This window comes from Geotrypetes seraphini, chromosome 6, assembly GCF_902459505.1.
Source record: "Geotrypetes seraphini chromosome 6, aGeoSer1.1, whole genome shotgun sequence".
In the NCBI taxonomy this organism is placed as follows: Eukaryota; Metazoa; Chordata; class Amphibia; order Gymnophiona; family Dermophiidae; genus Geotrypetes; species Geotrypetes seraphini.
In genome coordinates, this window is record NC_047089.1 from 37,501,373 (window position 1) to 37,526,369 (window position 24,997).

General features: G+C 37.3%; 1 protein-coding gene across 6 annotated transcripts in view; it reads right to left on the reverse strand.

The window, feature by feature from the left end:
• Positions 1-24,997, reverse strand: part of CWF19L2 (CWF19 like cell cycle control factor 2) — a 348,561-nt gene that overhangs the window by 284,972 nt on the left and 38,592 nt on the right. For all 6 annotated transcript variants that reach the window (XM_033949144.1, XM_033949149.1, XM_033949147.1 and 3 more), the window contains exons 6-8: positions 20,812-20,931; positions 2,981-3,074; positions 258-373 (exon numbers count right to left, since the gene is read on the reverse strand). In XM_033949144.1, the coding sequence (XP_033805035.1) occupies positions 258-373; positions 2,981-3,074; positions 20,812-20,931 (330 nt within the window). The remainder of the gene's footprint in view (positions 1-257; positions 374-2,980; positions 3,075-20,811; positions 20,932-24,997) is intronic.

The window sequence follows — 24,997 nt, forward strand, 5'->3', positions numbered from 1 at the left end:
GCCCAAATCTGTGTGCTCAGCTTTGGGTGACCTATGCAGAATCTGGAGAATTATGGAGATTCTGTAAAGCTAATTAGCTGTAAGGTCCCCTGTTCTAACTTGAAAGTCAAAGAACTATCCCTGCTAGCATATCTTCTATCCCTTAGGAATGCTCACCCTTCTTGCTGAGAGTCTAAATTTTGCTGGAACTTATTTCTAGATGAACACAGCAAGTCGGAAAAGTACTGCTTCCATAAATGCTCCTTTTTTATATTTACCCCGTATCTGGCAGCAATAATTTCATCAAGATCTCGGTGCTCTCTCTCAGATTGTTCTTTCATGCGCTGATATGATTTCTGCAGCCAGCTCATGCCACCATCTTCTACTAAAGAAGCTAAAGAGAAAAACACATTGAGTGTGTTCCATATCAAGATGCATTGCCAAATAATAAAGGAAAGTTATAGTTTTCATGATGCCCAGCAAATGAGGCAACGTCCAAACACACAATACTACAAATGCACTGTAAATAACAAAATTCAAATTGTTTTAGCAAGTGTTGCCTGTGTTTTAAGATAACCAATCAATTCCATGGTGCTCCTAATTGATACAAGTAATTAAGTAGGGCAGGTCTCAGTTAGGGCACTGGTCTTTGACCTAGGGGCCACCGTGGGAGTGGACTGCTGGGCACAATGGACCACTGGTCTGACACAGCAGCAGCAATTCTTATGTTCTTATATTAAGTAGCACTAGCCAAGTATGCAGTATTTAAAATGCACACAGTACATGAGAAAAGATTTCTAAATGCATCTTCCCACTTGATTTTTTTTCAAACAATAATTGCAAGTTATTAAAATTCATTCAACAATATGAATTTGCTGTTCTGACAGCTCACTTATGTTAGTTTGTGTAGCTGTGTATAGGGAATTAAGTGTATAATCAGGAATGACTACGACAAAGTATGTTCTAGGAAATACACTTGTCAAAAGTCTCACACAGTAAAATGGAGTCGTTATAGAAGGTTAGGCAGCATTTACATATGTACAAAGCTAAGTAATGTGTAAATAGGTACACATTTGTAAGTAACAATTTTATAAAAGCTACTACTTATACATATGTATCTGCAGCATGTATAGATTTCAAGAGAAAAGGACAAAAAAGAAGAAACAACCCTATATAACCAGTCACAGAAACTTATACAAAGGGTTGTTGAGATGATTATAGTTTGGATTTTTTTTTTTTTTTTATCTTTCCTGGCGAAGTCATCTCAATAACCCTACTTTCCTTTGTATATGTTCCTGTGACTAGATTTCAAGAGGTCATGTTCTGGGCGTGATATGCATTGAGTTTTAAAATTTATGCTCCCATTTTACAAAGAAAGAACACATGTCAAAAAAATAAATACTCCATCACCATTCACATCTCCTCCAAATCACACATACTGTAAGTGGAAGCTAACTGCCCATTTGGGCCTGAGGTGTCAAGGAATGAGTGAGCAATTGTGCTTCTCTCTGGCCTTAAAACCCATCTCAAAAAGCCAACATTTTCAGGTTTGGAACTTCACTCTTTAATTGCATTCTCGTGTATGTAGAGTTTTGTGGAATCTGGCACTTGTAAGTATATCACCTCAAATGATTTACCATTCCACTGGACATACTGCACAATATAGATGTATTTCCCTGTATATTGTTACATGTATTTTACTAAAGGCTCAGTGAGCCTTTTGTGAAATACCGAGGACATTTTGAAAATTTCAACTTGAACATCCCATTTTGTCATCTAGACATTTATGCAAATTTACACTCCCGTTATCAAGTTCTGAAAAAAATGTGAGAGAAATTGGTTATCTAAGCCAAAGGTTCAAAAGCCATAATAATCTATATTAACTGCAAATTACCCCCTCTTTTGCAAAGCCGTGCTAACGGCTGCCGCGTGGTAACGGCCCCGAAGCCCAGAGAGATTTAAAGGGCTTCATGGCTGTTGCCGTGTGGCAGCCGCTAGCACAGCTTTGTAAAAGAGGGGGTTAGTGCAAAGTATTAACTACAACTTAACAATGCAAAGTACAATCTATAAGCATATTTTCTTTTCCTTTTCTAGAAATTATCGGGCACCAAAACAACTTAACACACAGCACAGGGAAGCAAAAAACAAGTTTACATTCATTTTTGCTTGTTTTTGTTGTACATTGTAAATATTTTTATTCTAAGCCACTGAGGGGACCTTTTTGTCCTGCATATTATATTTTTCATAAATAAAGAAAATAATAAATACATAAATAATTTGAACAGTAAGCCATAACTTTCAATAGCAGTCTGAAAGAAAATAAGCAAGTCTTTAAATCTTTCTTCTTCCAGAGATTTGAATTATATTTTCTACCAAACTACAAAACTTAATGTAATTTATGGAAATGTGAATCACATCCTTCTGTATCTGAATATTTTAAAGCTGTTTAATGGAATGAGAGGAACCAAATGAGTTGACAACAATTTATCATGTCTTAGCAGAATGCTGCTTTTACTTTAATTAGTTTAAAATGGAGAATTTCACTCTGCCATTGAAAGGAAGGTCAGAACATTCAGGAAGATAAAGCGCTGGAAAAGAAGAGGGAGACTGCAGGGAAGCATTCCATTCCTTTAGCCCATAGCCTGATCTTAAATCAGTGGTTCACTGAAGACAGCAAGCTCTGGGTGTATACAATTTGCAGTAAACACAGTAATCCCATTATTATAATTGACTGACAATGTCATTGTATCTGTAAGATCTTTCATGTAAAACACATTGCATTTCAAACTACTCAGAGCCACCAATGAGAAATGACAAGACAATATTCTAGTAGAAAAAGAGTGTTAAAAAAAAACTCCACCAAACCTAAGACCATAGAAGGAAACAAGTACATTAATAAAGCACTTGAGGAAAATCTTTACCTTAAAACATTCTCTCCCCATCTCCCGGAAAAAGAAAGAAATTAAAAAGAGTCAGTTATTCCAATGAAACTTGGTTTTACCTTTTGTAACTGATGTTGCATCACCCTCCTCTGGTGGAAGGCCTGAACCACCATCTCTCCAGTAGGGGTTTAGCTCTCTTGCCTGCATCTGAGACTGTAACAAACATATTTTTAGCACTGTAGACCCTTTTCATATATAACCATGGTCTTTAAAGATCATAATTCATCAAAATCTGTTACAGGTACTGAATGAGAAAACCCCTGATGAATCAGGCCTACAATCATTATTCTTAATCAATAGAATTTGACTGTTTTTATGCACGTAATATAAAACAATGATGAAAAAATACTACAGGCTATAAAATTTGCAGAAATATTAAACTATATTTTAATGTACTAAGATTGTGGCTTCCTTGTTTTGCCTCCTAGAGATCAAGATAATCAACAGAAGATTGAACTCGCTTCCCTATGAATGTTACAAAAAGACAGTAGAAAGTTCTGAATTGGATTCAATAATATCTTCAGTGACTTTTATAAAGGCTGCCTCAGAGATTAAAGCCCTCCTCTGCTTCAACACCTGTATCTACACGACCTGTTATTTATTCTATATGTTTGGAATTTGAAGGACCATTACCAATGTCTCCGCCTAGAGATGGACGGTAGAAAATATGCAAAGTTGTTGCCAAATTGAAGGCGTCAATCTCTGGATATTTAGCTCAATTGTGTAAATTCTTGAGAAAGAGTGTTTTATAAATATGCTGATTTAGAATCAGAATGGGGTAATCAAGGGAGAAGAATTGAAATATAGAGTGAGAGAGGTAGGTGGCATTTTATAGACTAACCAATTTACTGAGGCATGAGCTTTCAAGAACAAGACTTGCTATGTCAATAATTTGGTTAGTCTATAAGGTGCCACCAGCCTCAGTCTGGTATAACAAAACTGATAAACACAGCTATTCCTTTTAGAGTTGAAATCTTAAAGACAGCTAATATTTCTTTGCTAATAGAGAATATGCTAGAATTTTTTTTTATTTTCCATATTGTTACTTAATTTTGGCCAAAGAAATGTTAAAGCAATATATGATTGATATATTGTATCTTGAGTCTACATCTGCCCATAAATAGTTAAATTGTATTATATTTCTACTACTATTAAGAATGTTTTGAGAGATGCTGCAGATCATGTATGAGGTATTAACAGATCTGCTGAAGGCCTCCTTAAAAGGGATCTTCAACAGAGAGTTAGGGGCAGAGTCTACAAATGGTGCCATAAGTTAGGCTGTGGTAGGCACCCTATCCCCGCCTAACTTAACTGTTTTAATTGGTTTAATCAGCACACTAGTTGACTGTGCCAATTAAAACAACAATTAAAATCTCACAATAAAAAGTATAGGCGCCTGCAGGCACCTATAAAAAGGGCACCAAAATCGCATCTAAGGTCAAAGTAGGCATGGTTTGGGCCAGAAATGACCTTAGGCAACATTAAGCATGATTCTCCATCAATCGTAGGCACCAGTAATGTAGGCCTTTAAAATTCTGGCGTACATTACTTGTGCTTACCTTTAATGGGAGCCACATTTCTGCAAATGGCACCATAGTGTGACTGACATGCGAATGGTGTCATTTTTGTAGGCAGTCGTCAATTACGGCGCTATTTGCCCTCTTAGGGTTGGTTTGTTTTTTTACTAAAGTGCATTAAGCACTTATGAAAACAGACTAACACACAATCACATTAAGGTATTTTGCAGTAGTTGGCCTATTATAATGTGTTATATCACACATTATTTAATTTTTCTGAATTTTTCATTCAAGGGGTATGTCATGGGTAGGGAACATGTAGACACCAGCACTATTCTGATAGGTTATTATAATGAAGACACTGTCATATATTCCAAACTCAGCTGAGAGAAGTTATCAATCAGCTTTGCTAGACTTCATTCAGCTAGAATTAAAGCTTTATGTTCACTGGTCCTCAGCGGGCCACCATGCACTCAAAAATTTTCATTGTGCAGGGCTTTACGCTCCCACTCGGCATTGGAACCAGCACGCATTATCAATTTTTTTAAATATTTTTAAATAACTAAGTGTAAATACTAAAAGTACTTAGCTTTTAGTAAGACGCTGTGCAGGGGGGGGGGGGTTTTTCTTTTACACCGACATGTTTTGCCCGTGTGAATCGATGGGCTTTATCAAGGTTCCCACTCCCTCTTAATAACATTCAGCCACCATTGGATTTCGTTTTCACGCAATGGTGGCTGAATGTTATTAAGAGGGAGTGGGAACCTTGATAAAGCCCATCGATTCACATGGGCGAAACATGTCGGTGTAAAAGGGAAAAAAAAAAAACCCTGCACAGCGTCTTACTAAAAGCTAAGTACTTTTAGTATTTACACTTAGTTATTTAAAAATATTTTAAAAAATTGATAATGCGTGCTGGTTCCAATGACGAGTGGGAGCGTAAAGCCCTGCACAATGAAAATTTTTGAGTGTGTGGTGGCCCGCTGAGGACCAGTGAACATAAAGCTTTAATTCTAGCTGAATGAAGTCTAGCAAAGCTGATTGATAACTTCTCTCAGCTGAGTTTGGAATGGGAGCCAATGAGCACATTATACTTCCTGAATGCTAACTGGCTTCTACTTTAACTCCGTGCATGTACCACATGTTAATGGGAACATTAATGCATGCTCTGAATAAAAAAAATATATATAGTATACATGCCTCTACTAATTGCTGTGTTAGATTTGCAGCTAATGTGGTAAAATCCCACTTTAAGCCGCTTTAACTGCAAATCTTAATGCATTTTAGTAATGGAGCTCCCATAGCATGGGGGGGAGGGGGATGGAGCTAAGAAAACATGAACTGTTTCTCATGGTCATAATTCTAGTTTATCCTGATGTCCGTCTTAGAACGCAAGAATTTAGAGGGGATTTTTTACTTGAGACCCAGGGTCTTTACTTCTTGAAATTTCCTCATAAATGTCTGATTAAACATTTAGGGGCCCTTTTACAAAGCAGTGCTAAAAATGCCCTTGCATGGGTCTTTCCCACACACTAACTGCCTCTTTTACAAAGCTGCGCTAGCGGCTGCCGCACGGCAACAGCCCCAAAGCCCTTTAAATCCCTATGGGATTTGTAAAAGAGGCCCTAAGGCCATTTTTACTGTTGCGGTAAAATGCCCAATTTTCTATTTTCAGCATTAAATGGTCACGTGCTAAAGTTGCCATTAGCACATGAGCTCTTATTACTACTTATTTTGTAGGTGGTAAGGGTTCCCCCCGGTTAATACTGACCCACTAAACGATTAGCATAGACATGCACACTTTCCACTCCCAGACATGCCCCCTCAGAAAAAAAAGCTGTAAATATTTCTGGTAGGTGGATAGTACATTCATATTTAAATCCTGCCATGGGATGCCTCAGCGCACCCTGCAGTAAGCCTGAGAGAAAGACTGAATTTTCTTGACCTGTCCATTTGAAGGTATTTCAACACAAGAAGAGGGAGAGAGTTTTCAGCATATGAATAGATAGACAGATATGATATTTGGAGCATGCACAAATTTATGGGTTTTCTTTTTTAAAATTCTTTCTTTTTTTGGTGTTTTGTTTTATTTTCTTGTTTAATAGCATGATAGGTGTGTTAATTACTTTGGTGTGCTTGAAAATTAATAAAACATAAATGAAAATGAAAGATGTATGCAACATCGGAAATACAGCCTTTAGCCTTGTAAATTAAAACACAACATAGTTCAAGATAATAACTGCATATTTACTATTAAAAGAACTTCATTTTTCATATCTAATTTCTTCCCATCCCCCATGGATTTGTACGCAGTTTAATGGTGCTTTGAAACATACAACTCAGCTGAAGAACACACGGAGCATCAGTGCAAAAAATATAAAATCTGTATTACAGACAGGGTCAGGGTATACAGTCCTGACCACAACTACATAATTTTTATGTTACTTTGCAATAAAGTTTAAGTATTTTTAGATCCAGTGCTCCACAGACCAACCCATTCAATCTTAGTCCTTAACAACCGAGCGCAAGAATCACCTGTCGCTAAATCTGTACTTTGTTTGTTCATTCAATCTGTAACTCTGTTTATTCACTCAATCTGTAACATTTCTAAGCATTGTAAACCGCATAGAACTTCACGGTCCTGTGGTATATAAACTGTTATTATTATTATTTGCTTCCCAACAGTATGTAGCTAGTTTGTGTGTAAGTATTATTATGTAAACTTAGATTTTAGACGGCATAGAAATTTTTAAAATAAATAAAAAGAATAAATAGAAGTTCAACATTTCCTTGTGGCTCAGGGTTGTCATTTCAGAGAAGTTTCTCAGTGTGGCTTTTCTCAGTCTGTTAGCTTAATGGTGCTCCCTAATGGTTTGTAGCATTTTAGAAAAGGTCACTGCACCAGACGCAGGGTAACAATGGGTTCAGACCGCCATTATTCACATAACAGCAAACTTGATCTTTTGGTATATTTTCATTTCGTTTTCTTATTTCTGTACTGGCCCTGCTCCATACAGTGAATCAAAGCAATTTACAGTATAGTTAAACACAACATATACTGTGTTTATACTGACTTATAGTTGTCATGGCTTGCACAAAGTGACCAAAAGCAGTCAAAGAAATCCAAGCAGCAAATTCAGGTGGCCGACCAGCAGGAAAAACCAAAGGAGCAAGAAGCAATCTGCCTCAAAATACGGCAATACAACTAAACAAAAAAAGGCAAACGAGATGTCCTAAAACAACCCAACTGTTACTTTATTAATACAAATCATAAAATGCCATAACAGTTTATGGTTTGGTATCCATCATATCTTTCTGTGGAAAGTCACAAGTCTATAAATAAGGACCTATCTTTGTGAAAACAGGTCAGTCTGAATAGTCCCAACTAGGATCCCAGTTTCGGCATACAAAGATGCCTTCTTCAGGGGACTGCGAGAACACTAACGGAAATAAAATAGATATGGTGTATAAAATTAAAACAATGATATAAAACCACCTATTGCAGATGTGCACAAAAATATGTAAAAAATGGACAGACCAAGAAAAACATACATATTTAAAAATACATACATAATCTGGAATACATCATAAAACGTAAGGTAAATAAAAAAATAATCAAATAATCAATAGAGAACTTTCAAATATGGACTATTACTATAAGGGAAAGTAAACAAGCTACAGATAAAAGTATACTTCTCCCTCCATATTCGCAGTTTCCGTATCTGCGGATTTGCTTATTCGCGATTTTTCGGCTGCTGATTCCGCCCTCTAATTTTCGTCACTGAATCCAGCGTTTCACATTGGAAATTGCTGCTCTCGGTGGTTCATGGAGGAAATCACTGCTCCCGGCATTGTACGGAGCAAATCGCAGGTCGAGTTATTCACGGTTTATTATCTTTTTCAGGTCTATTTTACTGAAAAACTGCAAATAACATGCAAAAAGTTAGTCGCAGTTTTTTGGTATTCACGGCTATGTTCTGCCCGCATCCCCGCAAATACGGAGAGAGAAGTGTAAAGGACTGCACTAAGAGATAAGAGACGAACAAAGAAAAGCAAAAGCGAAATGCAGACACCCAGTTGAAGTAAAATATAAACAAAGATGAGCAAGTGTAGAAAAAAGGAAGCACTTTAAATATAATAAAATCTAAAGCATACTGGACAACTTAAAAAGTAATGAGTAGCAAATTTGGATAAAAGACAACGTTTTAAACACTAAAAAAAGTATTTTAATGCTAAAAAAGGATATTGAGCACCGGTGACCGAGCCAGACACATTGTGCTAGATCAGTGGTTCTCAACCCTACCCCCCAGCCAATCGGGTTTTCAAGATATCCCTAATGAATATGCATGAGAGAGATTTGCATAACTGTCACTTCCATTATATGCATATCTCTCTTGTGCATATTCATTAGGGATATCTTGAAACCCGACTGGCTGGGGGGTCCCCAGGATAGGGTTGAGAACCACTGTGCTAGATAAACACCAAAATAAGAACAGCATGCATGCAGTCATGCGAAGAGTCAACAAGAGTACCTGTTATGAGCAAATGAGTTGATTAAATGCGTGAAAAACAGCGACTCTGCCGGTACTAAATAGCAAAAAAAGATACATTGTATCTAAAAAGTATATATATTTAACATAAATACTAAAATAGTGCAAAGCCAAAAAAACAAATGAAGATGGTAACACTTACCGGGACAGCATCTTCCACTGTAAAAATCACACCAAAAAACTAAAGAATGCGCATGTGTATCATGGGTTTTGAAATAGGAAGGGAGAACGTCAGTGAGTGACTAAAAGAGGCAGGGCCAGAAACGTCGTGCGGCCATTAAAAATATAAATTTGAAGGGACAGGGTTACCCAGGAATAGATAAAACACAAACTCTTTATGCAAATAGACTGCGCATGTGTATGATGGGCATAGAGATAGGAAGGGAGAACGTATGTGACTAAAAGGGGCAGGGCCAAGAGCGAACATTAATTTAAAGGGACAGGGAGACATAAGAATAGATAAATCGCGATCTCTGTATTTACTATAATAGTCAGTAAGGAAAAAAAGGGAAGGGTTTAATAAACAAGCTAGTATCATTTAAGTGTTGATGACAGTAGGAAAGAGATACTAGATGTGATAGAAAAATACTAGATGTTATAGAAAAATAAGACCAAAGAAAAATTAAAGCTGATCCGAAGATAGTACACACGTGATGAAATGGCCACAGTGATAATAATAATAACAACTTTATTTTTGTATTCCGCAAATACCACAAGCAGTTCAGAGCGGTTTACAGAGGAAGAGACTGTACACAGACAGTGATGTCACAGAAAATATGAATTGATTCAGTGATAAAATGTCTCTACAATGAAATGTCAGGTGATGAAATGTCACCAAACCTATAAAATGTGGGTGAAAAAGAGTAGACTTGAGGGAAATTTACTGAAATATTTCTTTATAGTCTGATTCAAAACAGTTCTCAATTTTAGAGTTTTAATTCTCTGATAATCCTCTCAGTAGCATGCAACAAGTCAGACACATTAGTGAAATTCCACAAAATTATTCCTGTCTGGAAAATAATTGGTTTGTCAGCTCCTACATATATATATGAGTCAAACTTGTGTTATCCATTTATCAATAAATCATCAAAGTGACTAGAGGAATAATATTTCTAATGAAAAGTGTGTGCTAGAATATTATCTGGGGGTTTAAATGACAGCTTTCACTTAAAAATATAAAAGGTTTACTATCTCATTTTCTTGGATAGAAAGCTTTTAGAACTCTGTTACTATCATTGATTAGTTATCTAGCTACAATAGATATGCATATACTCAGGCCCCGGTGCATAAAAGGGTTCCTTGCAATTAAGGTTGGTTTTAAGTCCCTCTGGGTGACACCCCTCTTTCCTGGTTGAGGGACTTCCAGGTCTGTCCCTTCACTGGCAAGCAGCAATATTAGGAATTGTAAGTCTTATCATTCCTTTAATGGTGATTGGTAATGCTTCAAACATCATAAATGATGTGTGTCTGCACAATGCCTGTATTCTGTCACAATATGGCATCTATAACTGCTTTGAGAGTAGAAAGTTCACCAGGGAATGGCTACTAGGTGAGCTCAATACATCCACAAACTTACATCCACTAACCTGCTCGCTCTCTCCCCACAGAAGACTCCCCACAGAAGACTCCCTCTATGTGCAATGAGTCCTGTGAGCCTCTAGGAATATTAAGCCTGTGATGTGCCAACTCCCATAACATTAGATACATTGGCACTTATGTAGCCTCTCCTCTCTCCCCTTCTTGGTGACAAAGGCTATCCTCTCAGGACATGGCTGAGTATGCTTATTTGACTGGTAACATTCCCCAACATTTATCAGCTCTTGAATCCATTAGTTCTCTTGTATTTATTTATTTAAAGTCTTATATCCCGCTGCATCCTACAATCCTGCATGGGTTATATACAATAAAATTATTAGCATTAAAAATTAATTGAAACCATTTGTGTATATGATATTAAGGCACATAGAATTTCCCTATCTGTCCCACATGGGCTCATAATCTAAGCTAAAGCGCCTAAGAAGTAAATGGTAAACACAGAAGAGTAAAACAATATCAAGATCTCAATAAAAAGAAAAGATAGAACAGAAAGGAAAGGTAAAAAGTAAAAAATCTAATAGAAAAATAAAATAAGATAAAATAATAAAATGAAGTAAAATAAAGGCCAATCTTTAAAGCTCATCTTACTTGAGCATATCTATTGGTATTCGTGACATTTAAGTTTGTATTGCCTCCTGATGCAGGCTAACTGTGGCCCAATCATGGCCATGTCAACTCTGAATGCAAAATATTGGAGGATCCTGTGTCTTTGTGTGCCTCACTTTTTGCTTCTCCATTTTGGTATCCATGAGGCCTTCATCTCCCTCCTTCTTGTAAACATATAATAAGCATGACCTTTCAAGTACATGTATTTATGCTTTAAACATCATAACTGATATGCAAGTCTGTATTCTGGTGGTATTGAGCAAGAGCTACCTGAAGTTCAGACTGGTTTCAGAAAAGGTCGAAGAACTAGATTCATTATTGCCAATGTTAGGTAGATACTGGAGAAGAGTAAAGAATATCAAAATCCAGAATACTTTTGCTTCATTGATTACAGCAAAGCTTTTGATTATGTGGATCATGATAAACTATGGAGAAGTGTAAATGGGAATACCAAAACATATACGGTAATTCTGCTGATAAAGAGCCTCTATGAAAACCGAGAAGCTGCAGTGAGAACTGAATATGGCAATAGAGACTGGTGTTAGGAAAGAATGCATCTTGTTGCCCTATACGGTAAAGCTATTTCTAAGAAAGCAAATTTGGAAGAAAAGAGCATTGGTTTTAGAGTTGGGGGTTGAAATATAAACAATCTGCATTATGCAGATGACACAATGCTGATGAACACTATTCAGTCTTACGTTCCGTTACCAAAGCTGCGTTCTGTCCATCATGCAGACCTGTTTCTTCCCCATTAGGTTCTGAGATTTAACATTACACAAACAAGCACATTTTCGTGCATCAGCCCGCAGGAATGGAATAGTAGAATTTATTTATATACAACAGCAGGGTAATCTTGGTGTTTTTAAGAAGTTATTGAAGAGATACCTGTTTTGTAATATGAAATATGGGAATTGACGTTCTGTATAGGTATAAGCGCTGGTCGCTTGGCTGTTTATGTTTTAAATGTGTATGATTTGTATTGTGTATGTTTAAATTGTGAGCTACTCTCTAAAAACTGGGTTATAAATAAATAAACAAAGAAACTCACTCATCACCAGTTGTATCTACTAAGAAAAGTTAAAACTGAAAGTCATAACATGGGATTAGAACTGAATATAAACAAAACAAAGATTGTGAACATAGAAAATGATGAAGGCGATAATATAGAAGTTGTAAAGAATTTTAATTTTCCAGGCTCTTTTGTAAACAAGGAAGCAACTAGTAGGGAAGAATCGCAATTGGTTGCTCTATAATTAAAGAATTTAAAAACAAGGAAATAACACTAAAAACAAAGATCAGAAGGGTCATGTACTCATTTTCTCAGAGGCCAATTATGGATGTGAAAGTTGAACATTATTGAGGCAAGACAGAAAGAAAATTGACTCATTTGAACTTTGGTGCTAAAGAAGGATTTTATGCCATGGACTGCCAGAAGAATTAACAAATCAATTCTGGAAGAGATCAGACTGGCTATGTCACTTGAAGCTCACATGATGAAGTTACGACTGTCTTGTTTTGGTCATATTGTGAGAGAGATCACTGGAAAAGGACATCATGTTTGGGAAGATCGAAGGAACTAGGCAAAGAGGGCAACCTGCAACTAGGTGGCTATACAAAAACCATGGGAATGACACTGGAGTACCTTGTTGGATTGTTAACTCATCAAATAATTAGGACTTGAACCCGAGTCAATGGCACCTAACACACACATTTATAGACGCATTCATGGCCATAAAATTTTATAAAAGCCCTTTCCACAGGTTTAAAAAAAAATTTTAAAGTTATAAAATTATCTCCAAACTATCATTACTGCCTTTTGATGTCCTCCAGTTTATTTGTGATAAGAGGCTTTTGTTTTACCCAGATAATGTAAACAAAACTATAAATGTAAGACTCTTCAACTAGTATATCAAAATGCCACCTCAGATATGTGTACTGGACATCGGAGCACATCACTTATTAATCTACATAAATGGATAGATTCTTAATTGCAAATCGGGAAAAAAAATACTTAGAAAAAGGCCTAAGGATATGCTAAGAATAAAACCAATATGCCTTTGGTATACATGCACAAAACATATTTTGGTTTTAGGAATTTTTAGAAGATTGAAGACTTTAAGAGAAGCTCTAATAAATATTGACATTCCTGTCTAATATAATGTCCTCCAATGTCATTTAGAAAATAATGTTTCTTAGTGTTTGAGGAACAGTCTTTGTAACCATGGAAACAGAATATTCAATTAATGCTAATACTATCATAAATCTAGGTAAAGTAGTTACTTGGGAGATGTAACTAAATTGTATGTTGATACTGTTTAATATATACACCGCCTTAAGCATATAAATGGTGGGCAATTAATAAATGTAAATAAACTACCTTCTCAAAATACAAAGTATTTAAAAACATCTTTCTTGCTGACTATATTTCCTTGAGCTATAAACTCCTCTGGCATCCTTAACACCAACTTGTGTGAAGATTTTAATTGAAGACCTATAACATTGGATGAACAGATTAACGGGAAAGATTTCTTTCTATAAAGTGCATATCACTCAACATCTCTTTTCTATTTTATTCGAATACAATGAACTAAAAAAAACTGACATTTTTCTCTCACAATCATCAAATAATACTGCCTTGGAAGAGGAAAACCATGAGGAGCATATGTTTAGAAACATAGAAGGATGGCCAGTAGGATAAACCCTAACCTAACTCAGAGAGTTGGAAATGAGCTACCTAGTACTGGTGCCATTTTCTCGTGTTTGAGTCCTAGTGACTTTATGAATTACAGATCTAAAAAGAAATCAGTTTTGTGCTAGTCTGGTAAAGTCCTGCAGCAGCATCCCCATCATTGTTTTCAACATGTCCAGCCATCTAATTATAGGTTGCCCTTTTCGCCTGGTTCCTTCGATTATCCCAAACATGATGTCCTTCTCCAAAGATCTTTCTCTCTGACAGTGTGACCAAAATAAGACAGTCATAACTTCATCATTTGGGCATCGAGTAACATAGCCAATTTGATGTCTTCCAGAATCAATTTGTTAGTTTCTTCTGGCGGTCCACAGCATGCCTAAAATCCTTCTCTAACAACACAGCTCAATTGAGTCAATCTTCTTTCTGTCTTATTTCCATAGTGTCTAGCTTTCGCATCCATAATTGACCACTGAGAAAATGATGCTTTTTAATGATGCTTTTAGTGAATAAATGATCCTTTAATCCATCTTTATCTTATATTTCTTTTTTTTTCATGTTTGTCTTCCCTCCCATTGTTTTTACCTTTATATTAAATTTAATACAGATTGTAACCTTTAAATAATCTTCCTGTTGTTTCTATATTGTATTTATGAATTTTTGTTGTTTTGTTTTTGAAACACTGTATGTCTATGTAATAATTTACCTATGTTTTTAGATATTTGTAACTATTTTGTATATCGCCTAGGCGATTAATCAAACTATATAATAAACTTGGAAACTTGGAGTGTGTGGTCAAGTCTGATCTTCATTTGGAGTGTTATTTCCTTGCCTTTGAATTCTGTCGAGAGCCTTCATTGAAGAGTGACCAAGTGCTATTCTGCGAAGAATTTCTTCCATGCTAGTTGCTTCTTTGATTATGAAAGAGCCCAAGAGACGGAAATCCTTTAAAGCTCAAAATCTCCATCATTTTCCATGTTCATGATCTTCGTCTTGTTTATGTTCAGTTCAAATCCCATTTTATGACTTTCGGCTTTGAATTTTTTCTCAGTAGATACAGCATGTCTTCTTTTCTGCTGGTGATGAGCTTTATATCATCTGTGTAGCCCAAGTTATTTATTTTTTGGCCACCAACTTTGAAACCAATGCTCTTTTCTTCCAAATTTACTTTTCTGAAGATGACTTTGTCGTAAAGGTTAAACAGGTAAACTGACAAGATACATCCTTGTCCGACTCTACGTTTTATTGGAAACCAATCAATTTTGCCATATTCAATTCTCACTGCAACTTCTTGATTTTTGTAGAGGCTCTTTATCAGCTGAGTTGTGTGTTTGGGTATTCCCATTTGTGATAGAGTTCTCCATAGTTTAGTCAAAAGCTTTACTGTAGTCATTGAAGCAAAAGTATAGGGGGCTTATAAGTATTAAGAAATCTGCATCTTTTATTAACCAATAATGTATCTCTTTGCTTTTGTATTGGACGATCTCGAGGGAGAGTTGGGACAGGGTTGGTCATGGCTGCCCAGGTTAATGTATTACTAAACATACACCAGCATATGCAGTTAAAGAACTAGTTGCACTGCTTAAAAGTTAAAAATACTCAACCTTCGACTTTGAAAAGCACATTGGGCATGTATCAAACTCCCATAATAATCATCTTTGTCTAGGCTTACTGACTAAAAGGAATCATGAGGGACTAAATGTTTCCTGAGCTTCAAAGAATTGCTGAAAGATAACACAGTGTTCTAATATTTATAAAATATTAAATGAAAAACAAAAGCATTTTTAATTTTAAAATCAACAGTTCTAAACTCTCCTGACAGATAATAGTGAAAGAGTTTGGGGATATAAAGATCAGCCAAAAGCAAAGTACAAAAGAAGTTAGGAAAATAAACTACTTTGAAGTTATTGCTGGTTAAAATACACTGCCTGCTTAATAAAACATGCAAATTTTATTTCAATTAGTAACTAAAAAAACAACAACACATACAGTTACTGTATTCAACCTTCTTCTCTAAAAACACAGCTATTTATGAACATGACGAGAAGCCTGTTGTAGAAAAGAATATTTACAACCAGATTGCATGCAGGTATTAGACCGAATGCCAACATCTTAATAATTTAAAGCTGTGTCCATCAGCAAAACCTACATAATCTTTTTAAAATTATTAATCAAACTTGTAAAAAGGCATGCAGAGCTTGGCTCATGGGATTGTTTCCAACTCTAACAAACATACATTTGAATGAACATTCACATATATAGGAAGTGGGGGGGGGGGGCGGGATGGCAGCTTTTCTGAGTGGGGCAGCTTGTGGGATCATGGTGCAGTTGCAGGGGTGGGATAATTAGAGAATTTATGGTAATTTATGGCAATTCTGGGGATAGATTTAGGGAGTGGAGTAATTAAAGGGTTTGCACATAGTTGAAAGGTAGTTTTGAGAGATGGAGGAAATTTGAGGATTTGCAATGCAGTTGAAAGAGTTTTTGGGGTAGGGGAACAATGCAGGCTAGTGGGTCAGTTGCAAGGAGTAGTTTTTGTGGGCAGGGATGTTTATGGGGCAGTGGGGCCCTGTGGCAGTTTTGCAGGTAGTACTGGGGATAAGAATAGACATACTGGAGCAGCATTCTGCTTCCAGCAGTGGCCAATCCAGATCACAACTAGCTGGCAGAAATCCAAAGAGTAACTAGATCCAAACCCAGAGACAGTAGTGCCTGCCTCTATTTCTATCTCAATATTTATGAACTTGTCCTCCAGGAACTTGGCCAAACCTTTTTTAAACTCAGATACATTAAGTGTTGTTACCATATCCTCTGGTTCCAGAGCTTAACTATTTGTTGAGTAAAAACAATATTTCCTCCTATTCTTTTTACAAGTATTACTATGTAACTTCACTGAGTGTCCCCTAGTCATAGTACTTTTTGAAAGAATAAACAAATCGATTCAGGATTTGCAGATCTCTATCATATTGTCCCTCAGCGGTCTCTTCCAAATTAAGAGCCCTAACCTCTTAAGCCTTTCCATCCTCTTAAATCATTTTGGTCGCCCTTCTTTGAACATTTTCTAGTTCTTTTTTTTGAGATATGACAACCAGAATTATATACAATGCTCAAGGTGAGCTCACACCATGGAGTGATACAGAGGCATTATAATATAGCCGAGGGAAGTAACATTCTTTGATCCTCAGTGAATCACATGATCAAACCCAAAGTAAGGATTTCTTTAAAATCCAGACTGAAGTGGCATTCCACACCATGACACACACCAAAGGACGCTCTCCTTGGGCAAACTCCTTGGGGCAAACTCCTAGAGGGGGAGGGACCTCAAGGCTTTGTCCTCATAGTTTGTTGCTTGTTATTGCTGTAACTTTTGGGGGCCTCTTGTTCCCTGCCTGTTTCAGCCCGGCCATCTTGCAATGACTTCATGTCTGCTATCTCTGTAAGGTAGGGTCATCATCCCTAGGCCTGTTCCCACTTGGGGCAAATTGTTGGGCAATCTTATTCCCTACTCAACTTCCTCTTCTCCTTGTGTTACTTTAACTCAGTCAACTATATCCTTAGGCCTCTTGAACTACCACTCTGTTCATGCCAAAGCTCCTCTTGTTACTGATTTGTTGTTGCGCTCTCCTCTAGACATCTTTATCCTCACTGAGACATGGTTCAAATCAGGTGAGGAAATGCTTTTGGGTCACCATCTTCCTTTGGCTTACCCTACTAAATGCAGCGGTGGTCTAATTTTTTTTTCAAACTCTCCAAAGTTCAAAACTTTACACACCATCATCCTGAGTATAGCTGGAGCAAAACCTCTGTGGTGGTTCTGTGTTCCTACAGATTGCCTACAGATAGAATTTCATCTGCCTAGCAGGGAAGGGATCAGCACTCGAAGGAGTATTCTGCTGTCAGCTACTATGACTTTCCTCATGAGAATGACTTGCGAAATCATACCTCTGCATAGGATTTATTACATCCACATTTGCTTTTTCTGATTTTAAACTCCTAATTTGGACCCCTAAAAAAGACGTGTTTGTCAAAACACGGACCGTGTTGGTCCTTATTTTATGCATATGTGGATTTTTATTGGATTTGGACTTTTGATGCGTTTCTTTATTGATTGAATAAAGACCTACTGTACATCAGGAACATCTTTGTCCACAGTTTTCTTTGGCTTCTGATTCAAATTCAAGGCAATATCATTCTATACTTCTTACTGCTTTACTGTCTCCCTTATCTAACAGCTACAAATTGGGTGTCATTACAATACACACTTATATAATAATAATAATAATAACAACTTTATTCTTGTATACCGCAATACTATGGAAGTTCAATGCGGTTAACAGATGAAGAGACTGTACATTTACAGCGATGTTACATACATGACAGTGATGAGGCATTTAAGATAAAGGAGTAACAAAACATGAAATTTAAACTATATAAAAATTACTTGCCTTCCCTAATCTAATTATCCATGGTAACTTCAATATCCGAGTGGATAATCTATCCTCCCCCAGAACTTTTCAGTTTCTGATAGATTTTCTTGGACTTATTCAACTGGTGTCCTATTCTACCCACCTCACTGGCCATACAATAGATCTAATCTTAGTTCCTTCACGTTCCCTCAATTACAATTACAGTCAACTCCACCTAAGTGCATGCTTCGGTTATCAGCACATGACCACCATGGTCCCGTTTTTTTTACATTAAAGTCAATGGACGTAAACTCCAGATAATTGCATTTCTGATAAGCACACAATCCGCTTATGCGCACAGATGTTTTAGGTCCAACTGCCTTTTGCTCACGTCATGTTCACTCGGGTTAAATGCAGCTTAGGCCTAGCCAGATGTTCGAACTTTCGGAACTATAGTACTGTACCATGGCGTCAGGTGGACAAAAATAATTGTCTTTGGCTAAACGTGTCCACCATACTGGACAAAAATCATTGTCTTTGGCTGAACGTGTCGATGTGTTAAAAAGACTTGACCAAAGGGAGAGTCAGGTCTCTATTGCAAAACATTACAGCGTTCATCCTAGCCAGATTTCTCAGATTTACAAAAAAAAAAAAAAGCAAGCGATATTGAAAGACTGGCAAAACAACAGCAATCCTACCAGAAAACAGAAAAGTGTAGGGAATGCTGGAGACGTTGAACAAACTCAGTATTAACTGAATGGTCTGGATTAAATGTTTTAAGTAATATTTATATGATATTGAAAAGGACGCCTCAGCCCCACCACTCCACCGCAGAAAAAGACTTATATCGCGGGAAGCATAGTGTGGTGCTTCATTGACGTTGAACAGGCATTGCTGCAATGGTTTGCGGAAGCTAGAAGTCAACAACTGCCAATCAGTGGACCTCTGCTGAAGGAGAAAGCAGCACAGTTATCTGAAGAGCTGGGCGTAGAAGGCTTCAAAGTGACAAATGGATGGTTTGAGAGGTGGAAAGTTCGTAATGGCTTAAAATTTAAGAAGCAGCATGGCGAAAAAGAAGACGCAGATGAATTTGGTGCTTTATTGATGTAAAAGCCAAGGATCTCACACTATTAAGTTTGCAAGGACTCGACATGGGCTGTGTTTCAATGATGTTGACTGCATCAGGAGCCCATCATTTCTAAGAAGGTAATTATCAAAATAATTTACATGAGACCAACACCATATTTAGAATGTCATTTGCACATAGAATATTATAAAAAAAAAAAACAACACAAAACAACATATATCCAGTGTATAGACTCCTACACTTCTCCTGTAGCTGATTCAGGAATGATGCATGGATACATTAAGAACATTATGTGGTTGTGTATGCTGGTACCTTAGAGGGAACACTGGTAGGGACAGTTGGCCCTTTTGTCAGCTGGGAGCAGAGGTAAGCAGCAAGAATCTTAAAATCTACAGGTTCCGAGTTACATACAAATCCGACTTAAGAACAGCTTTAAAAACGTAACTTGTTCTTAACCTAGAGACTTCCTATATTACAATTACTTCTTCCAGGAACCTCCAAAAGTAAGGGCAAGGAAGAAATTTTGATTAGTGTCCTGGGCGTATGAGGTCCTAAGTTATGTGTAACATTGTACAAGTTTATTCTCTAAGATTCTTCACCAACTATTTAAGCGGCACTGAATATCAGAGACTAGCCCCGAGCAAATGATTTAATTGGGCAGGAGCTTCTCCTATTTGGTTAAATCATTTTGAATATGCTAATAGTTGTTAACGCAGCGGTAACTGTAAGTAAATGTAGCTCAGAAATACAAATGTTTTATATAAAAATAAAGGATTCATTTTTATATAAAACATTTGTATTTCTGAACTAAATTTTTTTCCTGTAAAGATTCATTTTTCCAGGAAAAAAATGACAGGCATGTAAGAGGCAATTTTCAAACTATGCAATTTCAAGACTTTTTACTCGTGGACTTTGTCCCAGTTTTCAAAGTGAATGTATGCTTTCTATTAGCATGTGTACCTGCTTTTTCCATGGAAAATCATGCACAAAAATTTGAAATTGTAATCAAATCGCTATTTACCCAGGTGAATTGCTTTGAAAATTGCCCTTCCCACTAGTAGACAACAGAACAAGAGCTCTCAGTGTGCTGGGGCCAGGATGGGTGCAAGTGATTAGCCACAGGATCACATCAGTCATCTGTCATTCAAAACGTGGCTTGAAGCAAATCACATACGTTTGCAGCATTCAGATTGCTACTACATATTGTTTGATGTAGGGACACTGGAATCATACTAATTTATTTGATATAGGGCTCCTCACACTGATAAAGACATATTATCATCATTTAAGCTTTATGAAATTGACTGAAAACATGAGTTCTGTGTTTCTTAGAACATTTTATCAAGTATTCAAGAATGCAGTAATATGAATGAGATCTATCTATACCAGGAAAGGGTCTTTGGAAAGACTAGGGAAAGCAAAAGCATACATTTCCTTACCTGTTTAAGCAATTCAGCTTTCTCTTGCTCCACAATTTTTAACTTCTGCTTTTCCTCTCTAACTGATGCTGTGGATGTGGTTTTTATAGACATGAAATCCAAAGTCATCCACTCATCCCTCTAAAACAAAGGACAAATAAAAGAGCTTAAGGTGTAACTGAAAAGGTATGTATTCAGTTCCCACTTTATTAATACTTTAATGCCTATCATTAGATACCCAAATGTTTTAAAATTAATAACAGCAAAGACCCTCAAAGGACAATTTTAGCAGTGATCCTCTGGTCCAGGACTACCACGATTAAAGGGTCCTTTTACTAAGGCGCGCTAGTGCGTCTTAGTGCGCGCTAAATGCTAACGTGTGGCAATGCGTCTGTTATATCCTATGGACGCATTAGCACGTGTTAGCATTTAGCATGCGCTAAGATGCACTGGTGCGCCTTAGTAAAAGGACCCCTTAGTTAGTCCAAATTATAGTCTGAGAGAAATATTGATATTGGGGAAAGGAGATCAGTACTGAGAGAGATTAGATAATGTGCAGGCACTGGGATTGCCCGTAATTCCACAGAGAGTAGGAATGAGACTGCAGAGATTCGAGAGATGACATGCAAATGAAGTGTCTACTCTGGACAGCTTAAGGCATGCAGGTAACATAAACACCACCTAGCTCACCGAGAGCAATGAGCTCACAACTGCCCAGTTAACTTCTGGTTTGCCTGTTTGTCTCTACTACCCTATTAGCTCCCCACAGTCTTTTACCCCTTTTCACTTTACTATGTTTGCTGTGGTCATCTGGAATTTCTTCTGCATTCCATGCTTCCTGTCAGTTTCTTCAAAATATTCCTCATAGGACTTCCATGTCTACTTACAGCCTCCTTTATCTTCCCTTGTCCAGGTTTTTCTCTCCAAACTACTGTGTTTCCCCGAAAATAAGCCCTAGCAGGATTTTCGGGGTAGGTCTTAATGTAAGCCCTACCCCAAAAATAAGCCCTAGTCCCGGGATTTGCCGGCAGTTTCTCTTCCCTTCCTCCCCTTGTACAGCAGAACCCTTTAGCGAGCATCCCCCCCAAGCACCCACCCCCGCCGCACAGCCGAACCCCCATCCTTCTCTCATCAGTAATGCGGCAGAGTGAATTCGCGGGCAGACAAGGCTGCCGGCCCAAAGTTGCTTAGGGAGGTATGCAGGGCTTGCTCGCAGTCGGCGGGGTTCGGATGGGAGGGAGGGAAGGATGGGGTCGGCTGCGCAATGGGGGTGGGGGCAGGTGCTCGCTCAAGGGTCCTGCTGCACAAGGGATGGGAGGGAGGGAAGGGAAGCATAGAAGCCGGGTAAGGGTCCTGCAGCACAAGGGATGGGAGGGAGGGGAGGAAAGATACTGCACATGTGAGGGAAAGAAAGGAAAGAGGAAGAATTGGGGTGAAAGAGAGAAGGGCGAGATGATCACATACCCCAAAAATAAGACCTAGTGCCTTTTTTGGGCCTAAAATTAATATAAGACACTGTCTTATTTTTGGGGAAACACGGTAGAGGCAGCTTGACTTTCTTCCCCCTTTTTGGTATCTTTCCTCTCATTCCTCTTGGAACTCATGGGCTAAAATCAAACTTTGAATACAATATGGCAACGCTAAGAACAATGGAGTTCCATAAAGATAGACAATATGGAGGTCATTTAGGGATGCCATATGGCAGCAGGCTCGAAAACTAGCTCAACCTAGCTGCCTTTACCTGCAATCTTTCTACATGTCCATGAAAAATGTGGAAGATGATTCCTCTGGCATAGCCTACTAACATAATTTTTATTCTTTAGGTCCTCTTTATAATTAAACCCTAAACCTTGAGCTTTTCAAAATCCAGAACTGCATGAGAAAATTATATACCAATTTTAACTGTTAAACAAACGTACTATCTGTATTAATAAGTTGGGATTATGAATTTTGGTTTCCCTTTTCTAAACATTCCTAGGTTTTTTTATGACCACAGTATACCCAAAATGTGTCCAAAGAATGGACTGCATGCAACATATAGGGCTCCTTTTACGAAGGTGCATTAGGCCTTAACACTTGGAATAGTGCACGTTAAAATGCCCCGCGTACTAGCCACTACCGCCTCCTCTTGAGCAGGCGGTAGTTTTTCGGCTAGCGCACACTAATCCTATGTGTGTGCTAAAAATGCTAGTGCGCCTTTGTAAAAGGAACCCATAGTGTTGGGTTTCTCAGATATTATAAGTACCAAATAAGCTGTGATACCTGTTTTTTTGGATGAAATATTATCTGTGACTAACTTTTGAGAGTTACTGACGCTTCTTTGGGTTAACAAAAACAGTGCAGTTATACAGGGTTTAAAGAATTATCTAAGTCTTGGAAAGGTGTAGAAAACTTAAGATCTATATGAGTCTATTATTTAAACCTTGTTTAATTAACTACATTGTTTATTCCCTGACTTGATAAAGAGAGGATAAGGTTGTCATAGATATGTTAAATTAATTCAATAAAAAGATACTACATACAATTTATTTGATATTTATTTTCACATAGCCAAGAATACTAACATTACAGCCATTAATTCTTTGTTCAAATGTTTTTTAAAAAACCACACAGCTGCAAGAATTTTCACAGCAATGTTCTCTCTCTCTCTGTGTGATGCCCTGCTTGAACATTATTAAACCACCGATGAAAACAGAAACAAAAACTGTGAATACAGATGTTCTGGAGATAATTTATTAAACACTGACATATAAAACCATGAAAATTCAATTAAAAAAGTACAATGATAAACAATACTGTGATAAAAATCCAACCGGACCCCACATGGTTCGTGTTTCGGTGAACACGCCTTCCTCAGGGGTCCAATGGTTTGCAAACTTACATTTTTTTTTGCTACTTCAGCTTGTCTGCGGTGTTCTTTTCTCACATGTTTAAAGACAATAGACTGTTTTCAGTCCAATTCTTTATATGTGAGGTTGCAAACCATTGGACCCGTGAGGAAGGCGTGTTCGCCGAAACACGGACTGTGTAGGGTCCGGTTGGATTTTTATCACAGTATTTTTTATCACTGTACTTTTTTAATTGAATTTTCATGGTTCTATATGTCAGTGGTTAATAAATTATCTCCAGAACATCTGTATCCACAGTTTTTGTTTTCATCGGTTGATTGTTTTCACTGTGGATCATTGGGTCTCCCTATTTTTCTTTGTTGAACATTATTACACCACATTTTCTTTCAGAGAGATTTACTTATTCAGAATGCCAACAAGGTGAAAGTTATTTTTTATGTACTGAAACAATATACTTTTTTTAATGCTTGGATATAATTTAAGGGTAAATTCTAAAAGTTAGGTGTCCAAAATCTGAATGCTAAGCTAGTATTCTATAATGGCAGAGTGGCACACCAAATCTGTTATATAATACTAGGGCAAGTGCACAGTGCTCCACACTTTAGGTGTAACCACTTAGGCCATGTCTTTGGCTGCCATATATGAGAGTACCTAAATGCAGCAGTTGGGCATGTGAATGCAACTATTCTATAAAGTGCACACAAGAATAATTGAACACCCCTGACAACCTCCAACATTAATGCCCCCTTTGAATTTATGCACAAGAGAAGTTAGATGTTCTATTTATAAAACAGGGCCATAAGTCTTATTTATTTATTTTTAAAAGTTCTATTCCGCCTATCAACTAAGCAGATTACAAAGTTAATGTACATAAAGGGCTCCTTTTATCAAGCCACGCTAGCGGGGTTAATGCACGCAACATTTCATCACGCGTTAACCCCCGCGCTGGCCTAAAAACTACCGCCTGCTCAAGGGAGGCGGTAGCGGCTAACGCAGTCGGCAGTTTAGTGCGCGGTATTACGTTAAACCGCTAGTGCGGCTTGATAAAAGGAGCCCAAAATGTCAGACCTACAAAAAATACAAATTCAAATAAAAACAAACTAAAACATAAACTGAATAACAAATAAATTCAACAAGAAGTATGATCCTAGGAAATAAGTACATCAAAGCAGTGATTCCTTATTAATAGAAGACTTTCACAAATAAATGAGCCTTCAGCAGTTTTTTGAATGATCCAAAATTAGAACAGAATCTTAATGGTCCATTCAGTGCATTCCACAATTTTGGGCCAGCTACAGAAATGGCCGACATCCAGGTCTTTTTTATAGTGTACATCCTGGACACAATCAAGTGACAGT